Here is a 15,926-nt window from a genome sequence, read left to right on the forward strand (position 1 = left end):
TTCTATAATGTGCATCTTCTATATGTTACGTTTTATTAACATTAATTCTAGATCAGATATATATGGTAATATTGCCTATCAATATTTGTATCACTTATAATAATTTCAAAGTTATTTTAATAGCATAATTCACTTCATACAAATGCTTTTGATCATAAGGAAAATTATATTTTCTCCATGACAGCCATTACAGAACATGTGCACCACCGAGAGGACAACTGTCACAATTCCAGCCTTACTAACAATTTAGAAAATCGTTCAGGTCAGTAAGTGTGGTAAATACTAACAAACAAGCGCCACACGCAGCTGTGTTACCCCACATGGACGTCAGACACGTCCGTGCAGAGTTTGGTTTTCTTACTTTTTACCAAACTCTTTATCTCATATATTTGTAGGTGTATAACAAAGCTTGTATTGTCCTTTCTGTGATTTCCTCACTACCAAATAATCTCCATCTCCTGACCCTGTACATTACTGGTGGTGCCACCACTGTGGGAGGTGACAGTGCAGGACATACTGAGGACAATCTGTACTGATCCTACTTATCCTGTGATGTCCCTGTATTATTCCTCCATTACTACGTACCCTACTCACATCTGTATTCTGCTGGGGATATCGGGAGCCTGATGCACCAAATGGACATTACTGTTAGTGGTTTATACCAGGACCAGCAGCTTCCTGTGTCCCTACACTAATTACATTATCTAATAATGTATAAATTACATAAGTGATCATCATTGTAATGTCCTTATCTTTTGGAATAGTATAAATAGTAGGTTACAGGGGATCTAATTAGAAAGAACCAGACATCAGACTGCTGTAAGGAGATTAGAGATCCATTTACCAGGAAACCCAACCAGAGAATACTGGATCCAGTGAGATAACATCAGAGGTTACAGATGTCATTATATCACCCATCTCACCCCGTCACTTACAGCCCAGTCATCACATGATGTCATAGTTTCCCACTTCCCATATTACATCCCAGCACATTGTCATGATGACAGATTAGTTATGTCCCTATATTACATCATGTGGTCTTGTTACTGCACAAATAGGCCAATAGCACAATAATAATCTAATACAGAGCTTCCCAAACTCTGCCATTACAGACCAGGGTTTAAGGATATCCATGGTGGAGTCCAAATGGTTAAATCAAACTGACAATAAGTGACCTGTGCTGAAGCGTCGATATCCTTAATACCCGGCCTGTAATAGCGAAGTTTGGAAAACTGATCTGTTAGAATAAGGAAACTGAAAGCCATTACATGAGGAACCTGTTGGAGCCCTATGCTGGTGACAACCGTGTGGGTTTATACTAAATTGTAATATATTAGTATATAGTGTGATAATTCAAATATCATTTACCGTTTGCTAAGCAGGGACAGCAATCTAGGCTATGATTGAATTCATGTTTGTTTTTAACATTTTCAATAACAATACAGTACTGCAAATATCACTGCAATTTCTATATTTTTCTAGATGCTCATACATTGTTTTTTTCCTGTGTGATGTTTCTGATGACTAATAAGAGCGGATTTCTTTATAAAACATTTCCCACACTCAGAGCATGGAAAACAAGAGTTATGGTAAAACTTACCTTTATTAACTCTCTTTCTTCAAAGTCCATAGGGAGACCTTGGGGTGTAGGTGGTACTTGAGGTCCAGGCACCAAACAGTTAAAGCTTTGCTCCCAGGATTCAACGGGCCTTCCCCCTATACCCTGCCCCCAAGCCACTTCAGTTAGTAACAAGACTAATGCTGGAGGAGAGGAGAAGGAAGATTGGTACACACTAGAATCATAATCTCACACAGAAAGAGACAAGAAACATGTGACCAGGAAACATAGCCCATAGAAGCCAGGTGCGTCAGAGCGGGTACCCTGTGGACTTCGAAGAAAGTCCACCATTGTTAAGTTTTACCATAGCTCGTTTTCTTCTTCAGGGTCCATAGGGCTCCACAGGGAGACCTTGGGGATGTCCCAAAGCAGTTATTCAAGGATGGTGATGCACCTGATTTGAGAGGAGAATCCAGCGTCCAAATGGAGGCATCCTAGAGGCAAATGTATTGAAGGCATAGAACCTAAGAAAGATGTGGACAGAGGACCACGTGGCCACCTTAAAAAGCTGTTCAGCTGGGGCTCCACATTGCGCTGCCGAGGGACTCAGAGCGAGTGGAACGGGCAATGACAGTAGCCGGTACAGGAAGGCCTGCCTGTGTGTAAGCCTGTGAGTTAGTCATGCAAAGCCATCTGGCCAATGTCTGTTTATTGGCTGGCCATCTCTTCTTGTGAACTCCATAGAGCACAAATAGGGACTCTGTTTTCCTCAGAGAACTGGTACAGTCCACGTCGATCCTGAGAGCACGGACCACATCGAAGGAGGCCTCACATGCTGGGAGGTCTGGTTAATGAAAGGCCGGGACTAGGATTTCCTTATTAATATGGAAAAGAGTAACCACCTTGGGTAGGAAGCCAGGTTGAGTTTGGAGAACTACTCTGTCCTGATGGAAGATTAAAAATGGGGAGCAGCGTGAGAGCGCCCCTTAATCTGCCACCCTTCAGGCGGACGCCATAGCCAAAAGTAAAAGAGTTTTCGCTGTGAGCCACTTGAGATCCGCATATTCCAAAGGTTCAAACGGAGTGCCCTGTAGGGTCTGAAGAACCACTGACAAATTCCACAGCGCCACAGGAGGGACAAAGGGAGGTTGTATGTGGAGGACACCTTGAAGGAAGGTATGGACATCCGGCAGTAAAGCAATTCTATGCTGGAACCAAATGGACAGAGCAGAGACATGCACCTTCAGTGAGGTAAGGTGGAGTCCAAGGTCCAAGCCTGCTTGGAGGAAGGCCAGGACTCTAGAAACACAAAACACCTGATGGTCATAGTTTCTGGCATCACATCACTGAAAGTATGTATGCCACTCTCTATGGTAAATCCAGGCAGAGGCCGGCTTATGCGCTCAGCATAGTCTTGACCACAGAGCAAGAAAACCCTTTAGACCTCAGGAGGGATGTCTCAAGAGCCACGCCATCAAAGACAGACAACCCAGGTGCGGGTGAAGACAAGGACCCTGAGACAACAAGTCTGGCCCCTGAGGTAGCAGGAACAAGGCATCTATGGAGAGGCTCTAAAGATCTGAGTGCCAATGTCGTCTGGGCCATGCTGGAGCCACCAACAGAACAGTGCCTCCATCTTGTTTGAACTTCCGAAGATCTCGAGGAAGAAGGGAGACTGGAGGGAATAGATATGCCAGATGGAAGGTCCACTTCACGGACAATGCATCTACCAAGGCTGCCTCGGCGTCCCTTTTTCTGGACCCATACACTGGCAGTTTGTGATTTTGTCTGGAGGCCATGAGGTCCACCTCTGGTAGGCCCCACTTGTCCACTAGGAGTTGAAAGACTTCTGAGTGGAGACCATTTCCTGGTTTGCACGTTGTGATGGCTGAGGAAGTCCGCTTCCCAATTTAGAACTCCTGGAATTGAACACTGTGGAGATGGCCGGGAGGTGACCTTTGGCCCATGCGAGAATGCGTATCCAGCCGATGTCCAACATTCATGGAAGGAATGTTGACAGGTCACTGCGCCCCAGCCCAGGACACTGGCATCCGTTGTAAGGAGTACCCATTCTGGGACCCAAAAGGGGCAACCTCTGGTTAAATTGGACGTCTGTAGCCACCAGACGAGCCTCTGGAGAAAGGACCATTGCCTGAGCTTTTATGTGATGGGGCAACCCGTTTCACCTGGATAAGATTAGCTGTTGCAGGGGCTTGTAGTGGAACTGAGCGTACTCCACCATGTCAAAGGTAGATACCATGGATCGTAGAACTTGCATTGCTGAGTGGACTGACACTTGGCGACTGCGTAGTAATCTGCGCACACGTATTTGCAGTGTGGAGATCTTGTCTGTTAGGAAGATTCTCTGACCCTGAGAATCTAAAAGAGCTCCCAGATGGACCATTCTCTGTGAAGGGTTCAAGGAGGACTTTTTCCAGTTAACCAGCTGTGCCTCTGCACGAAGGCAATGGTTACCTGAAGGTGGCATTGAAGGACCTCTGGTGAGCTTGCCAAGAGCAAGAGGTCATCCAGGTATGGCAGGAGCCTGATTCCCTGAAAAACACAGGTTGGTTGCCATGACCGCCATAATTTTGGTAAAGACCCGTGGGGCTGTAGAAAGTCCAAAGGGCAGAGTTTGAAATTGAAAATGTTGCTATAGTACAGCAAACCGGAGATATCTCTGAGAGGGCACTGTAGGTATGCATCCCAAATATCCAGAGATACCATAAAGTCCCCAGGCTCCATAGCCAGTACAATAGAGTGCAGGGTTTCCATGTGAAATTTGGGCACCCTGATGAATTTGTTTAGGAATTTGAGGTTGAGGATAGGCCGATAAGACGAATTTTGGTTCTGCACCAGAAACAGGGTAGAATAATAACAATTCCCTCGCTGTGAAAGGAGGAACTGGAACTATTACCTCCACTTGAATGGCTTTCTGCATGAGCAGGACACTGTTCAGGTGTGATGGAGGGCCTGTGTAGAAAAATTGGTGGGGTGGCCATCTCTGAAATGAGAGGGTGTACCCATGAGACTTCTCTTATCCACGCATCTGTGGTTGTCTGATGCCATTCTGAAGGAGTTGGCCTCCTACTCTGGGGTCCCCCAAGGGGAGGCCTGCCCCGTCAGGCTGAAGGCTTGTCCTCAGATTTTGAAGCAGGACGTCTGGTGGCCCAGGTCAGCTTGGTCATAGGCTTTGTGGCCTAGTGGAAGCCGATTGCTTAGGAAAGGACTGACCCTTAGGTTTGCCTTGGGGATAAAAGGACCTAAAGGACGTTGTCTGAGGCCTTGCAGTAGTTGCTGATGGCAGAAAGGCAGTTTTTTATGTTGCTAATGTGGCCACAATATTATCCAAGTCAGGGCCAAACAAGATCTCCCCATTGTAAGGTAATGCTTCTAAGGCTCTCTTAGATTCTGCATCCTCCTTCCATGACCGCAGCCACAGAATACGGTGGGCAGATACCGCCGTGGCCGAAGCTCTAGAAGCTAGGAGACTGGCATCCCAGGGGCGCTTCTCCAATATATGAAGCTATATTCTTATTTGAGCTACATAAGACATCTGATCTCAAGAGGCATCTGAGGGAAAAGATTCTTCAAGGGCGTCTGCACAGCTGTAAATTGCTTTAGCCACCCATGCAGTAGCCATGGTCACGCAAGCAATGGCACCTGAAAGAGAGTACACAGATTTAAGGCCAGTTTCAATCTTTTCTATCCATAGGGTCCTTCAGTGAGGAAACTGTAGGGATAGGTAATGTATCGCTTTTAATCAAACGTGTAACATGGAAATCCACCGCTGGGGAAGTCTCCCATCTTGTACAATGAGCTGCAGGAAAAGGATAACAAGAGGTCAGGCGTTTTTGGGGCTGAAACCTCTTACTAGGAATCTGCCAAGCTGCTGCCATGTGCTCAACAAGTTGATCCGAGAGCGGAAACTCCGCTGGCCACTTTTTGTCATTCAAATAGTGGATGCTATGATGTGGGGGCGGGCTCATCATCTTCTATTTGTAAGATAGATCTAACTGTTTGCACCAAAGCAGGTATATTCATTTTAGACTCTATACTTCTTCCCCCGAAGGGGACTCCGCAGTAGAGAGATCAGCATTTTCTGCCTCCTCAGATGACAGCTGCGTGGACTGTGAAGATAAGAGAATGCTTAGTAAACTTAAGCTGGATACACAGTATACAGATATATCTGCAGATGATGATCGTTCATACACACTGAAAGGCCATCATCTGCTTCTAGCCGTGGGTCCCAGCGACCAAGTGGCGTGTCCCACCCCCCTCCCCGGCGGCTGCCACTGTGTATGGGCAGTATGCAGACCGCCCGTACACACTTGCCGATGGACAGATATGTCTGCAGACAAATCTGTCCATCAGCTGTGCAGCAAAGCCAATGCGATATGTCTGAGAACTATGTGGTTCACAGACATATCACAGGTACACACTTGGCGATGGCCAGCAGATATTGGCCGATCAATTGATCGGCCAATATATCGGTCAGTTTGTACCTAGCTTTACTGGGTAGGGGTTTCTCACTGTGCAACATATTTTGAAAGGCTGTAGAGGTACCCGCCAGACTCTGTACTGAGTTAGAGAGTATGTCTACCGATGGAGGCATAGGAGGTACCTGGATTGCTTGTACATGTTGTGGGAACCCCATAGCGATGACCAGCCTTACCTGTCCCCTTAGAATCCGCATTGCAGTCTGGGTCTGTCCGCGGAACTGGCTAGCAATGTCCCCGGGATGCCCGCTGAGAGCAACAGGCGGAGCTGACGTTGCAGTGCCCATAGGGGTGTTGGAGCGGCAGCACAAACGTCCCACGGACAATCTACTGCTGCCTGCTCAGAAGCATATAAAAAAAGAAAATTATAAAATAAAAGCTTTTGGGCTGCATGAAACAGCCCACTGTTAAAATGGTGACCCGACTCTGGCCAGGCACTGACAAAACTGTAGTGCCTCTGGCTCGGGAGCAGGGTATAGGGGGAAGGACCATTGCATCCTGGGAGCAAAGCTTTAACTGTCTGGTGCTCGGTCCTCAACCACCACCTACACCCAAGGTCTCCCTGTGGGGCCCTATGGACCCTGAAGAAGAAATTATTTCTCATCTGTGTGACGTCTCTGATGTGTAACAAGATGTGATTTCTGTGTAAAACATTTCCCACACTCAGGACATGAATACGGTTTTTCATCTGTGTGACTTCTCTGATGTCTAACAAGATGTGATTTATTTGAAAAACATTTCCCACACTCAGGACATGAATACGGTTTTTCACCTGTGTGACTTCTCTGATGTCTAACAAGATGAGATTTATTTGAAAAACATTTCCCACACTCAGAACATGGAAATGGCCTCTCACCTGTGTGACTGCTCTGATGTGTAACAAGATGTGATCTCTGTTTAAAACATTTCCCACATTCAGAGCATGGAAATGGTTTCTCTCCTGTGTGACTTCTCTGATGTGTAACAAGAGCTAATTTATATGTAAAACATTTCCCACACTCAGAACATGGAAATGGCCTCTAACCTGTGTGACTTCTCTGATGTATAACAAGATCTAATTTATAGGTAAAACATTTCCCACACTCAGAACATGGAAATGGCCTCTCACCTGTGTGACTTCTCTGATGTGTAACAAGAACTGATTTCTGTGTAAAACATTTCCCACATTCATAGCATGGAAATGGTTTCACACCTGTGTGATATCTCTGATGTGTAGCAAGAGTGGATTTATTTGTAAAACATTTCCCACACTCAGAACATGTAAATGGGTTCTCACCTGTATGGCCTCGATAATGTGTAACAAGAGCGGACTTCCTTATAAAACATTTCCCACATTCAAAACACTGAAATGGTCTCTCACCTGTGTGAGTTCTCTGATGGACATCAAGTTTGCTCTGCTGCGCAAAACATTTCCCACACTCAGAACATGAATATGGTCTCTCATGTGTGTGAAGCTTTGTATGTCTAGTAAGACATCTTTCCAGTCTAAAACATTTCCCACACTCAGAACATAGAAAAGGCCTTTCAGCTGCGTGAACTCTCTTCTGATGTATAGAAAGAATCATCTGCTTGGTAAAACTTTTCCCACATTCAGAACATGAAAAAGGTTTATCACTTGTGTGATCTGAGCTGTGTGTAACACTACTGGGATTATCAGGGGAACATTCCTCATGGATAGAGGGATCAGATGACGTATCTGCTCTGTGAGATGCTGGATGTATACTGGGAGTTTCTCTTGGAGAGTCCTGTGAGAATTTATCATCTAGGTCACAATCTGGAAATAATATGAGACGTCTCCCCGAGTTCTTCCTGCTGCTGTGTCCATCTGCTGGGAACAGAATAATTATATGGGAATTAGGCTCTCTGCAGAATTATACCATACTGTGTAACTATAATAAGACATCCCAGCTGTATCCCAACATCTCCATACTGTGTAACTATAATAAGACGTGCCCGGCTGCACCCTAACATCTCATACAGTCAGTGTCATTTCCAAGTTTCACTTGTGAATGTAGAAGCCAGATAGCAAATAGATCATTGTGACTGGATAACCTTGCCTCCGCCAACGGCCAGAGATATTTTTTTGATCCCACTGGATCTTGCGGGGACTTCCTCTAAATCTTGGATCTTGAAGGGATTCCCTCTTACCGTCAGTAACCACCTGTTACGGACTCCGGCCACTGTGCCATGGGCATGCAACTTTGCTGCCACCACCAATATCTTGGAACCACTTATTACCAAACAAGTTCCTACACTGGAACCTTAAAGCACTTCTCTCAGGCACCTACATCGGCACCTGAACTGCCTCTGCTGCATATGCTTAGACTAGTAGCAGCCAGACCTCTGGACTGATGTCGGCTGATACCCACTGGTCCCTCGCAATGGACCAGGCCCAGCAGGGAAGCTGGCAGAGGGTTTGAGCTTGGAGACACTGCGCTCAATTTAAACCAATCAGAAAACGGAATATCGCTTGATGCAATGCTGTTGTTGCAGGATACCTATGTAGTCATCTTAGATGTTTACTGCACAAATAGTTTTCAAAAAGACATTTCCCCTTGGGAGTATCACAGCATACAGATGATACGGCAGTTCATACCTTCTTGATGTTCAAAAAGATACACAAAACAGGCTCACATGCCTTCTTTTATCTTAATCCAATACACAATACCACAATGGGTTAGTCCACCCTGTGGTTTTTACCCAATTAAGTGCACAAGGCATGCTCAACTTTAACATTGTCCCTATTGGACAGTGGTGAGTGCTCACTCCTCTATGCCTGAGCCCACCTGTCATCATTTTAGACGCCCAGGTGCCGGCATGCCTGGGATGAGAAATAACTTCCCTACAATAAGTACCTCCAGGATTCTGCTGAGGGGCACTTGGCTACCTCCTCTACCTGAATGTAGGCTCCAGACAAGGCAGACAAGATCCCCAGCCAGCAGTCTCCTGGTCACTTTAGAGGTCCCTGAAAATAATTAACTGACTGCACTGGCCAGTTCCCCATGCACTTCTTTCAGGCATGAGGCTGCATGGTGGGACAGTCCATTTTTCTCTGGAAGGGGCTGGGGATCCAGCAGCCCACAGAGAGCTCTGCATCCCCCGGACTTCCAGGGAAACACAGGTAAGTGCAATTTATTTAAAATGTATTTAAACATTTTTAACAAATGCACTGCACAATATATAATTATATATATACATACACACACATACATACATATATATTCACATACGTACATACATACGTACACACATACACACACATTTGGTGTGACTGGTGCCCTACAGCACAAGTACTAAGGCAATAAATACAGAAAAAAAAATAAACTTTTTTTTAAATTATATTTACATATTTGGAATACTAGTACTGGGTATTTAATCATAATACTGCTGGCATTACCGGGAGCTGCTCTCCCAGAACAAAAAAACAAACAAACTAATGGACTATGCAAGAGATTTAATGGAACTCTGAAGCAGATGCTCCGGGCATTTGTGACTTCAGAGGGGGCTGACTGGTAGTGAACCCTGACGCACTTCCTGTTTGTTTATCTGGAGGTGCCATAGGCGTTCACCGATTTCTCACCCTATGAGTTACTATACGGCTGCAGAGTCCGTGGACCCCTCGACCTGTTCCGTGAGTCTTGGGTAGGGGAGTTGACTCACCAAGATGTGTCCGTGGTGGAGCATGTGCTAAAGTTCAGAGATCGGTTAGAAAATCTCATGAGGTTTACGCAAGCGAATCTTGCAAAATTGCAAACCAAGCAGAAAACTTGGAATGACCAGGGCTCATGTGTCAGGGTCTTTGAAGTTAGGCAGAAGGTGCTTGTTTTGGTGCCCATACTCCAAAACAAGCTCCAGGCTTCCTGGACGGGGCCATACACAGTCTCAAAACAACTAAGTGACATCCCCTAGGTGGTGTCATTTGCCAGCGAGGGTAGGAGGCAGGGTACCTACCATGTGCATATGTTGAAGGCATACCATGAGCATGTGGAGTCAGTAGCAGTCGCGTGCTGCTTACAGAAGGAGGAACCAGGAAATGATCCAATCCTTGAGATCTTCGCGGGTGCCCGAGGTGATGGTGGTGTAGAGGAAGTAAGCTGGAGGAAGGAATTTATTAACCTCAAGAGGAAGCAGCTTGAGTCAGTTCAGCAGTCCTTTGAAGCCCATTTCAGTGGGAAGCCTGGTCTGACTTCTTTGCGTGCACACCGCAGACACTGGTGAGCATAGGCCAATTCGGCAACCTGCATATCTGGTCTCACCAGAGGCGCAGGCAAAAATCTACAATGAGGTGCAGGAGATGTTAGTGCTAGGTGTAACAGTCCCTGGGCTGCCTCCATTGTAGTGGTTCCCAAGATGGACCGTACCATGTGGTTTTGTGTAGATTACTGCCGGTTGAATGAGGTAACCAAATCTGATACTTATCCCTTACCCTGCATTTATGTGTTGTTAGACGAGTGGGCAGGAGCAAAATACATCTCCACTTTTGAAATGAGCAAGGGGCATTGGCAGATAGTAATGACCCCTGAGGCTCAAGAGCGATCTGCCTTCATCACCTCATTTGGCTTGTTTGAGTTGAAGACCATTTGGGATGAAGAATGCACCAGCCACCTTCCAGAGCATTGTCGATGACATACTGAAGGGGTACAGAGATTTTGCTTAGGCCTACTTGGATGACTGACATCTTCAGCGGAACTTGTGAAGATCACCTGATGCATGTGGGGCTGGTGTTATAAAGGATTCGGTGGGCAGGTCTGACCATCAGGGCAGACAAGTGCCAAATGGGGATGTCAGCAGTACAGTACCTGGGGCACCGTGTGGGAGGTAAGGTGAAACCTGAACCAGCGAAAGTAGAGACAAATCAGAGACTGGTCCCGGCTCTATTAGGAATGGCAGGGTACTGTTATGAATTCCGCTGCCTACTCCATGTAACACCACAAGAACCCAGCTAGCGAGATCTTCCACCAATAACAACCGCCCGTTGTTCCCTTAGAACTAGGATACATTCACCGGTACTTGGGCGGCCGCCTGGACTTATGCTCAAGGTAGTAGCGGCTCACATGGAGATACAAGGGAATTCAATAGGGAAAAAATGTACAGTTAGGACTGAAACATTTGACGGTAATAAGGATATCAATGGTGCGGCTATAGTCGTGAGAGTACAGTTTGGTTTTTGGACAACGGCTTGGGAGCCGATGGTGTGGCAGCTGTGCCGACAGTGCAGCAATGGTGCTGATGGTGCGGCAATGATGCAGATGGTGCGGCAATGATGCCGATGGTGCGGCAATGATGCTGCTGGTGTGGCAATAGCCGTAGATGAACAGTCTAGGGCTAGCAAATGGCTTTGAGAGCCGATGGTGCGGCAAGTGTGCCGATGTTGCAGCGATGGTGCCAAGGTTGTGGCAATTGCCGTAGATAAACAGTCTAGGGTATGAAAAATGGCTTTGAGAGTGTGCCGATGTTGCAGATGGCCGTAGATAAACAATCTAGGGTAAGAAAATGACTTTGAGAGCCGATGGTGCGGCAGGTGTGCCGATGTTGCGGCACGGGAGCTGCTTGGAGCGGCTAAGAAGCCGAGTGAAGAATGGTGGTAGCACGGGAGCTACTTGGTGTGGCTCGGAAGCAGTATGGTGAACGTTGGCAGCACGGGAGCTGCTAGATGCAGCTAGGAAGCCGTTTGGAGAGCAGACGGCAGCACGGGTGCTACTGGATGCGGCTAGGAAGCCGTGTGGGAGTTCAGTGAACAGGAACAACCTGACTCTGCAGCCAGGCCGAGGAAACTCACAGACACTCTATAGTCGGCACAGGTGCAATAGATCAGTGAGTATAAATAGGCTGAAGTCCCAATCAGGTTTGCACTTGTGGAATACACATCACTTCCTGAGGCGTGCCGATCTAGCAACAGGAAGAACTGGAGTAACCCCGTCCTGCCTGGGTATACTGTCAGAAAGTGTCAAGTCGTGACCGCGACTTGTAACAGGTACCACTGATGCTTTATCCCTGACTTCAGTTTTGTAGCTAAAACCCCTGACAGATTTGACTAAGAAGAAGCTCCCCAAGGTAGTTGACTGGACACCCTCTTGTGAGCTGGAATTTTAGTCATTTACAACGGCTCTGGTACAAGAGCTCCAGTACTGATGGTTCCAGACTACAGTAAGAACTTTGTTGTACAGACTGATTCATCACAGTATGGACTTGGAGGAGTACTGAGCCAGGAGGGACCAGATGGGCAGGAGCACCTTCTGGCCTATTTAAGAAGAAAACTGCTACAGCAGGAGGTTTCAGCTTGAATAATCCACAGCTGTGAATGAAACGCATCGCTGTCCGCATCAATTGGTGTCCACATTATCTTCTATAACTTTCCTATGGTGAGCCAACGAATTGGGACTATTCTCCTTTATTAATCAAGAACTGAAAAGGGTAAGATTACTGCCTGTAGTTACACCGGATGTGGAAGCCGGCGGGTCCTGCAGCCCTGAGCACGCTGCTTAGAGACCGGGAGCCCGAGCAGCTATATTTGTGAAGCCGGTGGGTCCTGCAGCCCGAGCACACCGCTTAGAGACTGGGAGCCCGAGCAGCTATATTTGTGAAGCCGGTGGGTCCTGCAGCCCGAGCACACTGCTTAGAGACTGGGAGCCCGAGCAGCTATATTTGTGAAGCCGGTGGGTCCTGCAGCCTGAGCACGCCACTTAGAGACCGGGAGCCTGAGCGGATATATTTGTGAAGCTGGTGGGTCCTGCAGCCCTTAGAAACCAGGACCCAGAACGGCTATATTTGTGAAGCCGGTGGGTCCTGCAGCATGTCGCTTAGAGACTGGGAGCTCGAGCGGCTATATTTGTGAAGCTGGCTGGTCCTGCAGCCCGAGCACGCCGCTTAGAGACCGGGAGCCCGAGCAGCTATATTTGTGGCAGTTGCCGGCAAAAAACCTTAGAGCAGGCGGGTCCTGCAGCTCAAGTACGCCGCATTGTGATCGGGAACCAGAGCGACTAAAATCTGTGACGGCCGCGGATGTACTACACTGAAGTCCAGACTCAGTGCGGCAACAATATACAGCCATCCAGCGCTTATCTGGTTTTACTTGTATCAGCTAAGTAAGGAGTAGGTAACCCATTAAACTTCTTCCGACATATTAACAAGAGAGAGATATGGTCACCTTAAGGAAATACATGGGATAATTTTCTGACTTTGGACATTGGGCCTGATTCAGACCCACTCGCGAGCGGCTGTCCGCTCGCAAGTGGGTCGATGTTATGGACTGAGCATGCGCACGATGGAGGGAGCTCCGTCGTGCGCATGCGCCAGACGCGACGAGCGAAGGAAAGTCCTTCGCTCGTTGTGTCCGATCAAAGGGGGCGTGCTTTCAATGTTGATTGACAGCACGCCCCCTTTGGTGGGCGTGCCTCCCTGACGGGGGCGTTCCCACGGGAACGCCTCCCGTCAAAAGATGGCCCACTGACATCACTAGTGATGTCAGTGGGAGTGATTTTGGCTCTGATAGAGCCAAAATCACTCCGGAGCTTGCGGTTGAAAACCTCAACCGCAGGCTCCGGCTCACAATTTCGATGGTCACGACCATCGCGGCCATCACAATGCACGCTCGTATAGCCTGTGGGTGGTGACCCACAGCTATACGAGCGTCCAGGAGGACGCTCCATTTTCATGGAGCCCGGCCCTCATTCAGAGCGTGCGCTCTGCTCAGAGCGTACGGCTCTGAATGAGGGCCATTGTCTTTTGAATCTCATCTAATTGAGAAATTATTTTTATTATTAATCTTTTATGCGGTTCCTAAACATGTGTGTGGAATATACTAATCTGATTATCAGTGTAGCATAATCCTTTATAAGATGACTTCATGCCATGTGATTCTTTTAGCAACATTGTAGTTATTTGTGTTTAATTTCTAATACTCAATATAAGGGGTCAATCCAATTAGGTGCGAATTGCGAGTAGCGAGTTTGTTTCACGAAACTCACAGACTTTGCACAAATGCGCGCTCCCGAGAATTCTCCAATCCAATTAAAAATGCCTATTCACGGTGCTCGCAGTGAAGGGGTGCGAACTGACTGCCAAATGCGATGTAAAAAAAGGTGCATGAAAAAGTGGGGAGACCATCCTGGACCACCCAGTATTGATAATTTTGTTAGCAGGACCGTATAGGGCTGTTTGTGGGCATAAGGAAAGTACTGAAGGTTTTTAAATGGTCTGAAATGGCTGATTTGTGTTCTTGTTTAAAAAGATGCAAAAAAAAAATGATAAAAAAGCAAACTTTTTCGTTTAATCTCAAATGAAAATTGCAATAAAAAGTAGGAAACAATGAGATTTTGGGGTACATTGTGCACACTGAAAATTTTAAAAAAGTTATGAAAACAATTATTTTTCAATTAATAAAAAACTAATTACATTTGGGGTGCCTAATCTAACGAATAAGTTAATTTTGGGGTAATTTGAGGCCATTTTTTTTACCCCCCAAATTGACATGTAATTATTGGACTAATTAAGCTAATTTGAAATTTCCAAATGCCTGATTAGTCATTAGGGGGGATGTCCAAGGGGTTCTTAAAATAAAGATTTTCCTTTCCAATGGAAAAATGCAAATTTACTCTGGTTCAGTGCAAGTTGCTAATTGGATTGCAAAATGAATTTGCTGTACTAATTAGAAGAGAAAACAGCAAATCGCACCTCGCAATTAACAAATAATTATATTAACCCCTAAGTATTTATTACAAATAATCTAAAGAATATATTTTAGAATTGATAAGAGCCTCTGACTGATTTGAAATGACCAGAGCTGTTGCGTTTGTGGGGTCACAATGTACATGACTGTAGCAGGTGATTTCCCCATTGGTCTGTCTCGGGCACTAGGATGATTTGTGTCTTATTTCCGGGAGGTGGGGTACGCCACAATTGAAAAGGAAAGCTTGGAAATTGCTTGGGCTGTGAAGAAGCTCCAGCTCCATTTGTATGGCCGGTAATTTACTGTGGTGACTGATCACAACCCTTTACAGTGTCTACAACACACCACAGGGGACAATGGCAGACTGTTGCGGTGGAGCCTTGCACTTCAGATTTATGACTTTCATATTATCTGCAAAGCAAGGCTCACAGCAATGCGGATGGATTGTCTCAGCAGGAAGAGCCTGAACCCCATGTGAACTCCCGGTAACCCCAAAGGACTGCAGGACCTGGAGCCAAAGAGACATGGCCTACTGGTGGCCCGCATGGAATTGGGGTGGGGGGGATGGGGGAGTGTGGCCAGGTACCAGTCCCGATATTGGATCCCGTCCCCCTTGCAAGTGATTAATGGCGGCAGCAGCACTGAAGGGGTTCACCCCCGTGCTGTAGCACCATCTTTGAAATGTTATAGGCGCTAGGTGCCCATTTTTAAATGTGTGTTAGCGGCGATAGGCATCGAGTGTATAAAAGAATGGATTTTTTTTACTCTTATGTGCTGCAGCCCAGATACCCCCTGACTGCTGCAGCAAAGTGTTATCCCCACAGTGAACTGCACTGGGGGGGACTATATATGTGTCGCAGCCCCAAACCATGTCCATCTAAACTGCACCGGGGACTAGAGGTAAGGAGCTGCTGAGTGCTCCATGCTGGGGACTAGCCTAGCTTCGGGCGCCCCAGCTCGGCGATGGTTCCTGTAAACCCCCGGTGCACTGCAATCGGGGGTGGGGAGGGGAGAGACTGTGTGGAAGGAGTGGCACAGCAAGGCTGTGGTTTAACGCCTGGTGCGCTGCACTGGGGGACTGCACGCAAAGAGCTGTGTGTCGGCTGCTGGGAACCGGGATCTTAGCTGAGTGCCACACACAGGAGGACCGGACTAGCCGGCTCCCTGCCTGGAGCGTTAACAACGTTGGGGACTGGGAGCG

At 46.9% G+C, this 15,926-nt stretch overlaps 1 protein-coding gene across 1 annotated transcript in view; it reads right to left on the reverse strand.

Moving 5' to 3' along the window:
* Positions 1-6,611: 6,611 nt before the first annotated feature.
* Positions 6,612-15,926, reverse strand: part of LOC148443293 (uncharacterized) — a 75,007-nt gene continuing 65,692 nt past the window's right edge. Inside the window, 1 exon segment of the mRNA XM_088463015.1 lies at positions 6,612-7,585. Within this exon segment, the coding sequence (XP_088319141.1) occupies positions 6,651-7,585 (935 nt within the window). The 3' untranslated portion in view covers positions 6,612-6,650.

Source organism: Taudactylus pleione, unplaced genomic scaffold, assembly GCF_031769625.1.
Source record: "Taudactylus pleione unplaced genomic scaffold, aTauple2 ptg001312l, whole genome shotgun sequence".
Taxonomy (NCBI): domain Eukaryota; kingdom Metazoa; phylum Chordata; class Amphibia; order Anura; family Myobatrachidae; genus Taudactylus; species Taudactylus pleione.